The 15601-nt window shown below is 37.9% G+C and overlaps 2 protein-coding genes across 3 annotated transcripts in view; one reads left to right on the top strand and one right to left on the bottom strand.

The window, feature by feature from the left end:
• LOC135687076 (atrial natriuretic peptide receptor 1) overlaps positions 1–1290 on the top strand; it is a 37212-nt gene extending 35922 nt beyond the window's left edge. For both annotated transcript variants that reach the window (XM_065203523.2, XM_065203522.2), the window contains exon 20: positions 280–1290. In XM_065203523.2, the coding sequence (XP_065059595.1) occupies positions 280–453 (174 nt within the window). In that variant the 3' untranslated portion in view covers positions 454–1290. The remainder of the gene's footprint in view (positions 1–279) is intronic.
• Positions 1291–5065: 3775 nt separating this feature from the next.
• On the bottom strand, positions 5066–15480 carry LOC135687758 (chymotrypsinogen B). The gene is made up of 5 exons (XM_089114417.1): positions 15195–15480; positions 10639–10974; positions 9049–9258; positions 5724–5933; positions 5066–5585 (listed from the first exon to the last, which is right to left on the bottom strand). Exons 2-5 carry the CDS (start codon positions 10919–10921, stop codon positions 5227–5229), a joined length of 1062 nt encoding a protein of 353 aa, XP_088970543.1. The 5' UTR covers positions 10922–10974; positions 15195–15480; the 3' UTR covers positions 5066–5226.
• Positions 15481–15601: the final 121 nt, after the last annotated feature.

The raw sequence follows: 15601 nt of genomic DNA, 5'->3' as shown, positions 1-15601 counted from the left end.
CTGCTCTTCATTTCCTTTCACTTCATTTCCTTATAACAAATTGATCATAAAAGATTATTGATGGAGGATTCTATGAGGAGGCTCTTGAGAGGGGGTCTTGATCCCAGCTCCTAGCCATTCTTAAAAAATCTCAGAAGGTACTGTTTAAACGGTGGCAAAATTTCAAACACGCAGCGCGATTGTCGTCCAAGTCTGGAATGCTTTCTCGAGTCCTTGTTACTTATATCGTTTCTCGAGAACGCTTTACGTCCTTTTAACAATGTTCTGCTCGTTTCACAGGGACGTGGTCTAGTGGTGTCTCATTTTCTTGTCGGAAAGGAAGGAATGGACATCGAGTTACCAGAACCAGAACCTGATAAAGGCTTGGAACTCAAAGATTTAGGATCAAGAAAGACATCAACAGTTGACAGTAGAGCCTCCAAACCAACCATTAAAGAACTTGCAAACGAGTAATGAAAGCTGTGAAAATACTAGGTTCCCGACTGACATTGAAAAAAGACCAAAGTAGCAAATCCTTTTTATCCTACATCCTCCTTGTTCAATAGCCCGGAGCAATAGCTACTGTCAAAGGTTATCAGCTTCGTTCTACCCCTATTTAGGTGCAAACCTACACAGGTTTTAGAACAAGACTCTCTTTAGAAATTGCTCTGTAAAGGATTCCTTAGGGCAGTACCATGGACACTTGTTACCAATTTCAGGGGCGGATCCAGAGCAAATTTGAAGGAGGGGCAATTGGAAGTGGGGGCAGTGAAAAATTTTCAAAAATTGGTGACGAGGAGTACACTGTATACAACAATTTCAGATCCATTATCGGAATAAGCAACACAACTTTGAAGTAATCCTTGAAGCAAATTAACCTATCGTCTCAAAAACGTTCAAAATAGGCGCACAATTTCCAAAAAAGGGGCGCCAGACCTGCTTCAACTCATTGCTTCTAGTTGCCCACCCCGTTAAATCCGCCACTGGCCAATTTCTAACAATCTTTAGTATTGTTGCTATGAGGGTATCAAGTTTTATATTCATTAAGAGCCGTAAAAAGAGGGGTATGATTTGAGTTAATGAATATCTGACTTATAATCGCCAGCCGTTCAAAAGCATGCTTTAAGGTCCTATTCTTAAATTATTACCGACTATGCATGTTTGTAAATATTACAATTAACACGGTAAGTGCTATGTACAAATTTATTATTTAATTCGAAGGAACAAAAAAGATCCGATTGTAAAGTAGTTTTGTTATGTAATAGCAAAAATTTTTAAATTCAATATGCACCAACGCAAAATCTATGAGAATCAGGCAAATTTATTGCTTTTGGTTCTTCTGCTGTAAGAAGTCAAAACTGATTTTTAATGAATTTAAGATAAAGCAAAATATTCTTCAAAATAGCTCGATTGGCTTGCGCATGAGTCACGGGGGAAAAGACTGAAAACCTCAAGCCGCATGGGATGTAATGAATAAAGAGTCCTTTCCTCCAGGGATTCGTCTCAAAGCACATGGAAGGATGGCAGGTCAAGATAAAGTCAAAATTGTCGTCCTGCCTTATAGAAAGTTGTTGAAAAAAAAATTTATGAACTATTGGCTTTATTAGCTCTCGGTCGTTGCCTATATCATGAAGCAACTTTTGCTAGAATTTCTCTTTTTTTTTAAATGAGAAGATTGAAATGGGCTGATGTTCAAATGTCTTGTTCAAATAACACGTGCATCGAATCGATTCCGTGAAAGTGTGTCGAGAAACTGCCATGTTTTTCAATGGTAAGTTGTAAGTAAACTTGTTTCTGCCATAGATTTAGACTTGGTTTTTGTAACATATCATTTCTTTTCGCGTCCAATCTCCTAAAACCGATAAGAAAACACAGGTTGTGTATTGACGAGATTAGTGTTCAGAAAATTTTAGATTTTACTCCGAAAGCAGGGAGTTTCCATCCTTCGCACAGAATTGATTATGTTAACATAGCACGGAACTTGGACATTGTCATGTTAAAGGTTTCATGGGACTTATAGGATGAAAGGACAGCTACAGAAACATGGCGCTTCTTGGCTTAAAGGGTTAAATATTTCTATTAGAGAAAGGTTATTTGATTTAAACTGGATTTCCACAAATATGTGACGCCAGCTAAATTTGAATAACAGATAGGCCTTTCTAGGTCAAAATGCTTTGCCTGTCCGGCAAGACCCTGCAGTTTCCAAAGCGCCTAAAGGAAGATGTTGCGAAAGGGCCTAGGTGGAACGCGCTTTTCCTTCTCAGAAACGGCTTCCGCCGGAGAGAAAATATTGTAGAAAATGATCTTAAACCAACTTATGAAACTTGAACTTGCCATTTGCGCTCATACTTTCCAACTTGTTTCGGGTTCCCTGTCCCTCTTTAAAACTGCTGGGTTGAGCGACGACCGGGCTCTACCAATTATAGCGAAACTGGTCGCCATTTTAGCACTTGGCCTAACCTGGATTTTCGCAGCCATTATACGTATAAAAGTACAAGGAAAAAGGGCGAGTACAGAGCACGCACTGAAGTAGCCTAGTACTGAAGTGGATTAAAAACTGGATTGTAAAACGGGGCAGACGAGGATTTGAACCAGTAATTGCAGAAAATTGTGGGTAGAGGAAGATTCATCATTTTGGAGCTAAATTTGTATAGAAGGTTAAATGTTATTTTTAATGGGGATTTCATTCTGTTCATTCCAATCTCAATCAAATCAGGAAATCCCAAGTAATCAAGGACAAAGTCTTTGATAATTTGTTTGTAATATTGCAACTAGCCAACCTACTACCACCCCCCCCCCTTTAAACTTGCATTTTTAGTCGACTACACTTACTCTATTCGACATACCCTGTCGCATTATGCGACATTGGTGCGACTTCAATTCAAAGGTCGCATTTTACATGTGTCGAGTACAATGCATAATTAAGTGCATCATTAGAATAATCAATTACAAGCTGATCTCGAGACTCAGCATGCGTACTATGGCTTGCCTTGAGCACTCCAAAGTTGATTGTCCTTGCCAACTGAGTTTTTGAGAACTTTCACGATGGCCGATATTTGCATTTCATGCCCAAAGTGCAAAAAAATACACTTGTATTTCTTGTGACTTTGCAATCTGCCATTTCTGCTCAATATCCGACGAAAATGAAGACGCCGTGGGTTGGATCGTTTCGAAATGCGTTGCCTACTGAATGTTCTTTAAAATATGTATTTTAAATGTTTATTCTAAATGTCTGTTTGAATCTCTTTTCACTGTACTCTTCCTACACCATCTTCAAACACCCTGTAGTCTTCTCACACCATCTTCAAACACCCTGTATGTATTTGCCCTTTAAAGTCTTCTGCAAGATGTATAACAAACCCGTGCTGTGTTCTTGCGCTGGGGAGCTAAAAGGATCATGATACAAGTTTTTAGAAAATACGTCTTCTTACAATCGCAATATAGTGCTTGTTCTATCATTTTCAATCTATCTTTTGATAATATGCAATAACATGGCCCTGTATACATTGCTTATTTCCGCCATTTTGCCACAGATTCCAATAAGATAAACACAAATTCAATCGGAACAAGATGTCTGTTTTCTGGGGAGAGCTAAACACTTATGAAAGTTTTTAAGAAACAGTTATCTAGATGACAGACAACCGACCAGAAGTGTTTTAAACAATCTGAGGGAAGACGTAACGAAGCTAGAAATTAAGAAATATCCTGCATTTAGAAAACGATAAAATTAGTTCCCCTAATAATTTGTTCGGTACCGCAGCGCCTAAACCAAACAAGCTGGACGAAGTTGTGAGACAATTACCTATTAATTGGCTAAATTTTTTTCTTTCCTTCAACGTAACCATGGAATTTGTAAAAACATGGTCTGTTGCAATAATTTGCAGGTTTCTACTTTAAAAGACCAAAAAACTAATCGACATCTTAGTTCAAAGTTCAAAAGTACCTGGTTTTCCCGCCTTTCCCCAATTCCCGCTTTTCCCAAATTCCTGCTTTTCCCAAATTCCCGCTACAAGACCAACCTCCATAGCCTGTGCTCCAGACCCTTAACCTGTAGGAAGAGGTCTAACTCTTCCTTCAGGTTAAGGGTCTGGAGCACAGGCTAAACCTCCATGGCAGGAATTCTGGACACGCATTAAGAAACAGCATTTTCGTGTCACACAATTATTTATAGTTCGTTGTTTCCAAACAACCACAACTTACTTTAGCCAAGTCGATTTCTTTCACACTGAAAGAAGTATTAAACTAAATAAAGCACTTTTAGAGGTGTGCTCCTTGCCCTCTTGCAAAGGGTCCAGGCACAACTGAACCTAATTGACATTTTCATTAAGGTGCAAATTGACAAAATTAGACATCTGATAAATTAGGGATGATTCAAGTTAGGATGATTAATCAGGCCATTATGAGATTTTCGCTGATTTTCGCTGATTTTCGCTGATTTTCGCTGATTTTCGCTGATTTTCGCTGATTTTCGCTGATTTTCGCTCAACTTCGCTGAACTTCGGTGAACAAGAGAAGCGGCAAACTTTTCTCCGATACCAAACACATTTCCGTATATCAAACGCTGGAAGACAATCAACAGGGAGAAGGTTTTTGTAGTTCTTATAAATAGTTGTCACAGAAGGCAGGCTTTTTAGCTTTGATTTGACCAATATTATTCTTTTAACCATTATGGCCTAACAGGAGGGTCCAGTCAGTTTCATAGAGGGTCAAGCTAAAACGTTAAAAAATTACCCTCAAATGGTAGTCTTTCTTGACAATAACCTTCAAATGGTAGCATAAGGACCGAAATTATGTCCTTGGTAGCATCCATTTCTTTGTGAGCGCCTCGTCCTTTTTTGACAAATTTCTTCGTCAATGATTGTTGTTGATTCGGTAAAGATATTGTTAAAGTTATGTTAATTACCAATAATAAATCGCAAGCTAAACTAAGCCGTTGTGTTATTATCGAAACTGGGCCACTTGGTAGCTATTTCGTAGCCATTTGGTAAGACCCTCACCGACTGGACCCTCTGTCAGGCCTAAATGGGAGTAACCCCCGAGCTTTATCCTTAGCCCAAGCAAAGACATATAGACATAGAGAGGTCGATTATTAAAGCAAACACAAATTGTGTGTTTGCACATATACATTTTATGAACACATATCATACAAAAAAAACGTTTTTCAAATTAAACCTACTCTGATGAACTTGAATACTAAATCTATTGAAATCTCTACTCTACATTATCTCAAACATAACAATTAATATATCACATAGCATTTACTAACATTTTCTCGATCCACTCTCGATATAGCAAAACATTCGTAAATACTGTGTAGCTATTAGTTCTTTGAGATGAACAGTTTGGGTCTCCCCAACTCATGACACCAATTAACAACCAACGGCCACTGCTCGCTTCGATCATTAGCGGGCCGCCACTGTCCCCTTTACAGCCATTTTCAGGGCTTGCTCTGCCATATCCAACACATATATGATTTTCTTTTCTAACTCTGACATTTTCGAATAAATCTTTATTTGCTTCGGTGCATTTTGAGATCGGTACAACGGGAACAGACGCCTCCCGTAGCATTTGTGAAAAATGTCCGTTAAAACTTGTCTTTCCCCAACCTATAACAAAAATGGTTTTAAATTCAAGACTTGCATTGACTTATAAGTCATTCGCGGGCAAATTGCATAATAAATGCTGAATTATTAAATTCCAAAAGAAAGCACAAATGAAATGACTTGAGAAACATGCTGTCTTACCAATCATAACTGCGTTCGCTGTCTTTTCAATACTCTTTCTAGCAGAAAGACAGATCGGCCATACTGATTTGGTGAGATTTACATGCGTCTTTAGGTGTATTAAAGCAATGTCATTGCGTAGTGTTGAAAGTTCGAAGGCTGGGTGAATGTGAATGTCTGCTATTTTGAGAGTTTGTGTTGTTCGACTTGTATCTAGTTTTTTATGGCTCCCTGAAAGGAAATTAAAACCTTAGCTTGAGAACAGATAACATAATGTCTTAAAATGGAATACTAAGTACTGTGTTCCGTTACTATCAACGAGGAGAAGGGTTTAAATTGGCATACCTAAAAAGCTTTCGAAAGGAAAATAAATTCAGGCTACCGTAAAACTACCTCAAGAAAGTGGTTTAACAGCCTCCGTTTTACAGCGGTTTAACAGACCCGCAAATGTTTAGACCCCGTTAACACTGTGCCTGATAAATTTTATCCGCATAAAATTTGTTCGGATTGATTTGCGTTTACACTGTGCCGCACAAATTTTGCCCACTTTGCTCTCCCGTTTACACTGTGTCGGATAACTGCAGTCACATGACCTAAATCATGCGCAGAACGCCCAAAACGAAGTCATCTCTGGGCAACAAAATAACAACAAATTTCCCGCCAACGTAAAGAGACTTTTCATTTTCTCTTCAGAATCGCCTGCTTCTATTTCAGACGAAGTCCGAAGATATTGTCAAAGCAAATTAGGCAAAGTTGGTTTTAATAATTCGTTCTTAGAAACAAAATGACGCTGAAATAGCGAAGAAAGTAGGGAAAGCCGACAAGGATGCCTGACGAAAATACTGCACTTTTAACACGAGTATTTATCGACTACAAGTCAGCCAAGATGGCGAAAGGGAGACAGTGAAAACTAAAAAGGATGAAATAGCCAATCGCTTTCGAGCAAGATATGAGGTGTATAAAATTTATCCGGATAAAACCGTTTACACTGTACCACATAGCTATCCGAACTAATTTAATCCATTTTCCTAGGTGAACTAATTTTGTTCGGATAGCCGCTCTCAAATTCGTGCAGATAGCGTGGGTCTAGTGTAAACGCGACGCCTATTTGAACTAATTTTGATGCGGACAAAATTTATCGGCATAAAATTAGATGGTATCGACATTGCGTGGCTTTGATCAAGCCCATCTTCAAGTTTGGGCAATTCAAAGTCGTTTGTTTGTGTGTTAAAACATTCCTTGCTTGGAGCCAGGACGCGTAAATATTCCTTTTTTCGCAAGCGTTTGTAATAATTAAGACCCCGTTTAATTTTAAATGAAATGAAATGCTAAAACCTGTTATGTTGAACGAGATCGCTGGTACACTGTAAGCAAATTAAACTGAAACGACAAAATAAACAGGAATACTAGGGAAAAGGTCAAGCGTTAATATGTCTCGCAAGGCGATGAAGTCAAGTTGAAAGAAGAAATTTTTATAACATAAATTTATTTTCATGTAGTATGGAGTAAGAGGGAAAACGTCAAGTTTAAATATTTGTCGCAAGGCGATGAAGTCAAATGAAAAAGGAAATTTTTATAGCGTAAATTCATTTTCATGGAGTATGTTCTAATACCTATTCCAATAAAGATAGAAAAGCCATAAAACATAATATAATAGTAAGATCAAAGTTTTCTTATATAGATTTATGACATTGCGAAAAACTAGCCTTTACAGAAGTAGATATGGCAAGTTCATAATTGACAGCATAGGTTTTGGTCCAAACAAAATAACTATTCAAAATTCTGTTTGGCACAGACTAGATACATAAAAAAATGTTTGACAGAAACGAGGAACAATTCACTAATACTAATGATGCACATTTTTTAAATAAGCAAATTTTTCATAAACAATAAACAGAAGTATTAAATCTAAAAAATCTATAATTCAAAACATAGATCAACCAATCAGTTGATCACAAATAGTCACAGACAAAAAACCAAACAGTTACAAAAGAATTTGGAAGAGAATTTAACTACACTACTAGCATTGTACTGCAGCAACTCAATTCTACACTTTAATGCTATACTACACTACTTTACTACGCCACAGCCAAAAACATCCATAACTCCACTAAAGACGATGCACGTTTCTCATCATCAAAAGGATGGGGGGAATAATCAGGAAAAAAATGCCAGAAGGCTGTACACAAAGCCCTTAGAAACAACTACAAAATACCTGAAAATATTGAAAATGTCACGAAATATATAAAGAAAATAACTACAAAATAATAAGCAATGACTATTAACTGCATAGAGCGGAACACTTTCTTTTGTCCAGTAATGATTGAAAAACATTTGCTTACATGGTCCTATCATTCGGAATCCTACAACCCTGGAAAAAACTCGATTGCTTCCCAAATGCAATGGATTTCTTATTCAACGTGACCCCCTCCCCTCTATATCAATGTTGGGGTGTTTGTATGGGCTAAAATCGAATGCTGGGGAGGGGAGAAATTGATATGTCCTAATTTTTCTTGGGAAAAAGTGATAGCATGCCAAAGTTTTAATTCAGTATAAGCTAAGGAGTTTCAGCCACAATTGTAGCTTTATCAGTTCCAAGCCAGCAGCAATTCACGAAATCACAGAGCGTTTTATTTTCATTAAGAAGATCGCATCCTTTGCTATAAAAGTCCAAAGCGTCTTAAAGTAATCATGGCCAAGCTGATTTGAGGTTTTATAAAATGCTTAGATGTCTGAATCATACGAATCAAATTTAGATAACTTATTAAGAACCTTGCATAACCTGGGTCAATTTCAGACATTTCTGGCCGTGGTAGGTTTATAGGTTCAGCTGATAGCCCGTTGTGTGACCCAACCGTCGTGTCTTTAAAAGAAGGTCGCCGATAAGGGGCGTGGAAATTCAGCACATAATGTATGGATCTTTGTAGTGAGAAAATTGAAAAAAACGTGCTTGGAAAATACGGAACTATTATTCTATTCAATAATAATAAAATATTCTAAAATATTTGCTCATGAAGATATAGCAGGCTCTTCAAACATTGCTACACCTTTTTGTGAGACAAAAAACCCTACATTTGAACAAATGTAGTCAGAACAGTCAATAGCTCTTAATTCGATTCCCCCAAATTTTACCCATATATTGTGGGGTCAGACCCTAAAGAAATATTGCTGACGATACCTATAAGATTGTTGTAGAGAAAATGATGAGATTATCAAAGCTAGAAGCTCTTCTGCCGAAAAAGGTACATTTTTAGGTCAAATGAACGACCATAACACCACTCAATTAACCTCTGAGATACAACAAAAAGGTCTTCCAAAAGGCGATTAATCTCAAAATCTTACTCACCAAGTCTTATTTTTAAGTCAGCTTCGTAAAGCCTCTCTTCGTGGCGATAGAGACAATGTGCTGCTGTCATGACTACGTTCTTTGAGATTAGAACAGCACCGCAATAGTGCTTATTAGAATAAATGATTTCAGCCATCCATGGCCATGAGCCGTCCGGCGATATCACTCCATCAACAATGCGTCTGATGCGAGACAATGAACAACTTTCACCTGTAATAAAAACCAGCTATTGAGATCAAAATAAGAGCCATCAAACTACGAATAGTGCCAAAAAGGTATGTGAACTACGGTCCGCTTAGTCTCTGAGGGTGGTACACATTACGGTTGTGCCATTATGTGCCAAAACGTCGTAAAAGTTTGTTTCTCCAAATACTAGATGCGGTCTGAATGTCTGCGATTCTTTTTCGTTATTAGAAAAAACAACTTTTATAAAACACAGCAAACTGACTCGTAACAACATAACAACGAGTTTACAATAGTGCATTAGATGGAATTACAAATTTCAATCTTAAAACAAATAAAGAATTTTCTTCCGGATGTCTTGGAATTAAGATAATACGCCTTCTATCTGATCCAGTTAGGCAGATCTGAGATGAGAGACGTATGCCGATGTTGGAAATGCGTAAGAACTGATTAAAGCAGAGAGAATTGCACATTAAATTGCACTTCATGGTGTGAACATCTTGTAGTTTGTGTCGAATAACAGACAAATTCTTAGAAAGATTCGATATTTCCTAGCAAATTTAGGCCAAATTTATTTCCGTATTGTGACGCTTAATACGACAAGCTCCATCTATTCACATATAAAGAGAAAGAGACGAACGCATGACGTCATCTAAACAAAGGCTTAAGAATAGCCTGCTGCTTGCCTCACAAACCTGATCGTATACAATAATTATACAACGGATTACTTTCCATCACCCCTGCCGTTCAGATTCAGGTAGAACATATAAAAAAGTATTGACGTTTTTGCTTTCACTGGAGCAATTAGAAATGACGTTAGTCATTACTCCCTTCTTGTGTTCTCGAAATCCAATATAGCTTGACACAAAGACCTCCATTCGCTAAAGCTTCGAGCATGTAGCCACATGGTACTATTCTAGGTCTCAGAAATCGACCTCTACCATTTTTTGGCTTATCAGAGAAGCAATGGGTTGACAAAGAGTAATGCACGCAAGACAAAGGTATCAAGGGGCAAGGATTTTCATCGAAAGCTGATAAATAACAAATAACTCCCATCCTTTAAAAATAATTGTAATTTCATCAGTACTTTTAAACTGTTTTTCGTCTTTATATTGTAAATGTGCAGATCATTGATCACTGACTTTCTGTCTTTATCACTTTATGCTACGGCTTGCCTTACTAAAATCGACAACAAAATTTAGAGCCCGAGTACTTTCCTAAGCTCAGTTTTCTTATATAGAAAACGCGCCTCTTTTGCACCTCTATATATACTTTATATTATCCAACTTCTAGATCAGTTAATTTGTTCTCACAACCGAGTCGTTATCACAGTATCTCTGCATTTCATTTCCTCCCAGGTAAGATCGAATATATTACTTTTTTAAGAAGCGTAGAGGGTGAACATACCTGCACAGCCACGCCCAGAGTGATTTCCACAAAACTGCATCGACACATGAGCTATCTCCGTTGAGGGTTTGTGATCTACTTCGAATCTCAAGTTGTGCTTTATCAGGAAGACAGCAAGAATAAACAATGCCAACGAAACAGCGCAACATGATAGCATGACGTGGAGTTTCGCCTTCCAAGCCCATTGCTTGCGACCTGCCGTGTAACCGCCATCGCCTCTGTGGCCAAGGAATTCGAGCTTCTCTGGAATCAACGTCCGCTCGTTTCGTTTCGTTTCTTCCATTTTTCCGCGTACTTAGTTACGCCAGTAACTCACACTCCATATCTGACATCAGCCTGAATAAAATGGTACCAAATGGCTTTAAAAGGTCGTCAATGCGTGTCCCTTTACCCAATAAACTGGTTACTATAGCTTCGAAATTCACTGCGGTCTATCAATATTATGTCAATTATTTCAAAGAATTTTTAAGATTTTTAACTAAAGACCTTGGTTTCCTCCTGCAGATTTTGTGTGACGCTTTATAGACCAACTTGACGTAAGAAGAGAACAGGTTTAATATCCTATACAATGTTTGTCGACAAATATTATCCAATATAGAGGCTAGATACAATTTAAAAACCGGAAGTTTTAAACATAGAGATTTATCTCAAAAATATTCTGGAATGAATATGTTACCATTGCAGGGATAGCGGTTACAGAAAAGATCCACCGGTGATCGTAGCTGATATTTCTAAGGCATTGTTGTAACCAGCTTCATTAATTATTACCTTTGTTTACTTGCATAATTATGTGAATTTGGCGGATCTACGCTTCCTCACGCGAGACTTATAGCTACCGGGTGGTTGGTTTCGACCAGCTTTCAGTTACGACCTATACTTCTTTCGACGGCGATAATCCCTCGTCGATACTTAATAACCCCTGTCGATATTATCACCATGTCTGTAAATGCGTTCTTTGCCCATGATAAGCAAAAAGAAGTTCTCGAATAAAATTTCAGAATCAAAATTTTACAAAATTTCCTTTATAATTGTCGACAGTGGCATTGGAGGGTCATCAATAGTGAAATTTGCTGACGAAGAAATATAATGAGGAACAATTAGGTGCCTTTTAACCTACCGACGGACGATTTTACCGAAAAACTAACGTAAAACGGTTACGAGGTGTCACATCTCCCAACACCCCCCACTAGCTACGCCCCTGATTGTCGATAAATTCAGTTGCAAAGAAAACATTTCGTAGAAATGATCATTATCGTTTTACTTGACATATAGGGCTCGCCAATTTCGAGATCAATAATTTGATGCCTTGCTAACACCAATCTGGAGAATTGTCATTAAAACATCATAGTCCGGAAGAAATTAGAAATAAGCAGACGGCAAGGTGTCAGAGGTGGCAAAACTGGAGGAACATTTGGGAAGCAAGGTGAGAAATATTGAAGTATGTTTTCACCTCAAAAATAAATTTCCTTAAAACGAGAACAATTGAGAACAGGTTTGCGTGTCTTGCGACAGTTTTCCTCTCAACTTATTGAGCCCTTGGTCTGACTGCCCTTAAAAATTTGCAAAAAAAAAATTACAAGTAGATATAATATTCTCTATTTACATAAAGCCGAGAAAAAATGTGCTGCTGACTAGACGGCGAAATTTCACAGGAAACTTCCATGATACACGACAGAAATATGGCAACTACACTTAAGTTTGAAGGCTAAAGATTATTCAAATATTCGGCAAATCCCATACAGATTCACACTCAGGAAGTAGCAGTTGAAATACACTCTTTTTTCGAAATTTTTTGAAAATTAAAATGGCTTTGATGAAAGCAAACATTTTGAGTCATAATTCAGCTTTTTGTCTGATACTCTTCAGAGTACAAAACATCAGAACATAGATCGAAAAATTTACGTTAGGAATAATATACCCAGTTGAGCACATGACTGTTGAGGATGCCCAACGTAGCCAGATTGTTGAATTGTGTGTCCTACGTAGCCAGAATCACACTGGAAAGTAGATTAATAACGCAATCCTTCTGAATGGCGGGGTGGCCTTTTTTGTACTGTAAATATTAAAGGCAGATGATTTCAGTCGAGTTTACCAGAGTTTACCAGATAATTTCAGCTTGATGTTCTAACTTTTAGTTTAGTTAGGCCTCTGGTGTTTTTAATGTTGTTTTTTTCAACATTGATTTTTCTTCAACAACATCAGTTGTGCATGTTTAACCCTTCGAAGTCACATTCCCCCCCCCCCACCCACAAAAAACCCTAAAACCTTTTGTTGTCACTTTTTTTAAATCAATCTACTGTTTAAATGAGTATTTTTGTAACCCACGATAAAAAAGACAGAAGATCATTTACACTCTTTTTTATAAGAACTAGTAAATTTGAGCTCAGGCTGACTGTTCTTATTCTTAGTTTTTGGAAATCTGAGGCTGGATTGTTCTTAAGTTGTATTGATCTTAAATAACTGGGTGTAAGCAGTGCGATTGCTAGCTTTTTCGCTCTAGGGAGGTGTTCAGGCCACATTTGCCAACAAAGTGAGTGAGACAACCTTAATTTACAAGTTTGAATATTTACCGAAAAAGCACCCATATATGACTAAAAATCCACCCATATATGAGATAAAACGCTGTTCATTTGGCATTTTACAGTAGCTCAGCCACAGCTTGTTCTTAATTCATTCTTAAATTTTGACCAATTTTGAGGCTCGTGTTGTTATGAAGTTATTCTTATAAAAAAAGAGTGTGATCTGGTAAACTGTTGTATAAGTTCTGTTTTCAAATACTTTTTCAAACGATTTTTGGAAACTACTTCGTGCATTCAAAGTTTGTTGAAAATTATGTACGTAAGGGAAAAAAGACAGTTATAGAGGTAACACGTAAAACATATCTTAATGCACAATTAGGTAAACAAAAATACCGTTTACGAAAGCCGCTGCGAGATTCAAAATAATTTGCTTCGTTCGATATTGAGATTCGTAAACGTATTTGCGTGGCGTGGTTACGTGACGGTATCAGCATGGAGTAAGAGGCATCCAAGGTGAATAGAAAGCATGGTTGTAATTCACAAAGGGCTTTAGGACCACAAGCAAACAAATGCATGCCATAAAATAGCACATCGGGTCTTGGAAGGGGGGGGGGGGGGCGGCTGGCAACGTCTGCGTGGCAGTAGGATAGCCAAAGTGGTGAGATTCAGGGAAGGCATAGGCTACGACGCAATTTGCAAATCAAAGACTCAAAACTGTAGACTTTGCGAAAATTGGGGGTCATGGCCATCCTGCTCTCCCTGGCCTGCCGCCGCCGAGGCCATGGGAGGGCAAATGTGAGCAGAGTGGACATAGCCAGGGAATATGAAGAGGTTTTATGACCACTCTCTTTGGAAAATGCCACTTTTTACTGGCTTTCTATATTTCTAATAGTGTATATTGGACATTAGTGATAAGGGATTGAACTCTCAAGTTAAAACAGGGGGCTCTCCGTGGCCATGGATCTTAAATATACATCTGATGCATTTTAAGGGTAGCCAAATTCATGCATGCACAATTATCGTCTGGATAGGGTTTGAAAAAAAAGAAATGAAAGAAAAGAAAAAATATTCGTTTGCCAACGCCACAGAGGGTCTCTGTCCATGCCTAGAGGCTTTTGTTATCATGTTACCAATGGATGTTGGTTCATATTCAAGGAACCTGAACAACGAGACAGTGAATAAATATGAATTCTGGATTTATCAACTAAATCCAACATAAAATTACAGACACTCAAGTTTATGGCTTTTGTCAAGTGAACAAATTTATAAGTAAAGAGCAAGCATATGAAATCCAATCTAAAACTAATTAAACAAATAATGAAATAAAGTTTATCTTTGCATTGCAGGAAATAATAGATAAAAAACAATTCATTGGAAAAAATAAGACATTCGTTATTTTAAGATCACATACCTTACCTTTGTATAAACACTTAAATTTGTTTAATTGGTTGAAGGCTATTCATCAGTAAGTCATAAAAAGCTTTCATTGAAGCACATAAAGTATTTAGGGCGTTGTGGCGTACCTTGGGGTTTTTTGGGCTTGGGGGTGATGCAACGAACGAATGACTTTCATATTGCCAGAAAATATCTTAAAGCGATAACAGCAAACTGTTCTGTATCTATAAAAAATGGCACCAAACAACAGACGACCGTAGACGAAAAGTTCTCGGGCAGGGAGGTACGTCGGGCTATTGAACGAAACTGAAAGCAACTAGGAGACTGGGAGTACAATCACCACTCAAATACCAAGTTCAGTTTTGAATGACTCAATACAGACCATGCACAGAATTGGAATTAAATATAAGATCGCAGCATGGTCCTGAGAACCGTTCATGACCTGTCTAAATAATCTTTGATCTGACCAAATAGCACAAGCGAGTTCGGAAAGGGGCCTAAATATTTAACATCTTTGTAATAAACATGCATGTTTCCCTTTATAAGTGGGCGTCAGCTGCATGTAATACCTACATGAAAAGCGATCCAAAGCAGAATATTCAATAATGCCTTATAAACTCGTGAGATTTAAACACGAAATACCTGTATTTCTCACTGACGACGTTTTCCCCACCTCTCAATTTGTCTTTCTGCAAACTTTCATTTGAATGAAGCGTTCTTCAGCAGGTTGTACTTTCACGCTGCACAAAAGCTTACCCTGTAAAAAGACCTGTACATGCGAGGATAGTTTACGTTTGTCAAACGCCAGAATTTCAAAAACGTTTTGTCTTTTCTTTATCCTACTCAACAATATTAGCGAGAGTTCTTTTGAAACACTCTCTCGACGCACGAGCCTCTGCTTATCGCCGTGATCGCTGTGGTTTGTTTATTGTTGTCTCACCGAATGCAAGTCACGTGGACTGCAGTACAATGAATCAGTCAATCAGTTGCTGCGCAGCGCCGTTTACTGTGATTCAATGATTTCATTAACCTCATTGCTGTGATCAAAG

This window comes from Rhopilema esculentum, chromosome 20 (genome assembly GCF_057945365.1).
Source record: "Rhopilema esculentum isolate cy_ngs chromosome 20, ASM5794536v1, whole genome shotgun sequence".
Taxonomy (NCBI): Eukaryota; Metazoa; Cnidaria; class Scyphozoa; order Rhizostomeae; family Rhizostomatidae; genus Rhopilema; species Rhopilema esculentum.
The sequence above is the reverse complement of the archived record's forward strand: the minus strand, read 5'-3'. Positions and strand labels throughout refer to the sequence as shown.

Bases quoted from the DNA above. Each gene is read 5' to 3' on its own strand.
- LOC135687758 (XM_089114417.1), bottom strand. From the start codon at position 10,921: ATGGAAGAAACGAAACGAAACGAGCGGACGTTGATTCCAGAGAAGCTC. The intron at 5,934-9,048 runs GTGAGTAAGATT...ATTTCCTTTCAG, and splicing joins TGACTTAAAAATAAGACTTG to GGAGCCATAAAAAACTAGAT. The intron at 5,586-5,723 runs GTAAGACAGCAT...TTTTTGTTATAG, and splicing joins AGCGAACGCAGTTATGATTG to GTTGGGGAAAGACAAGTTTT.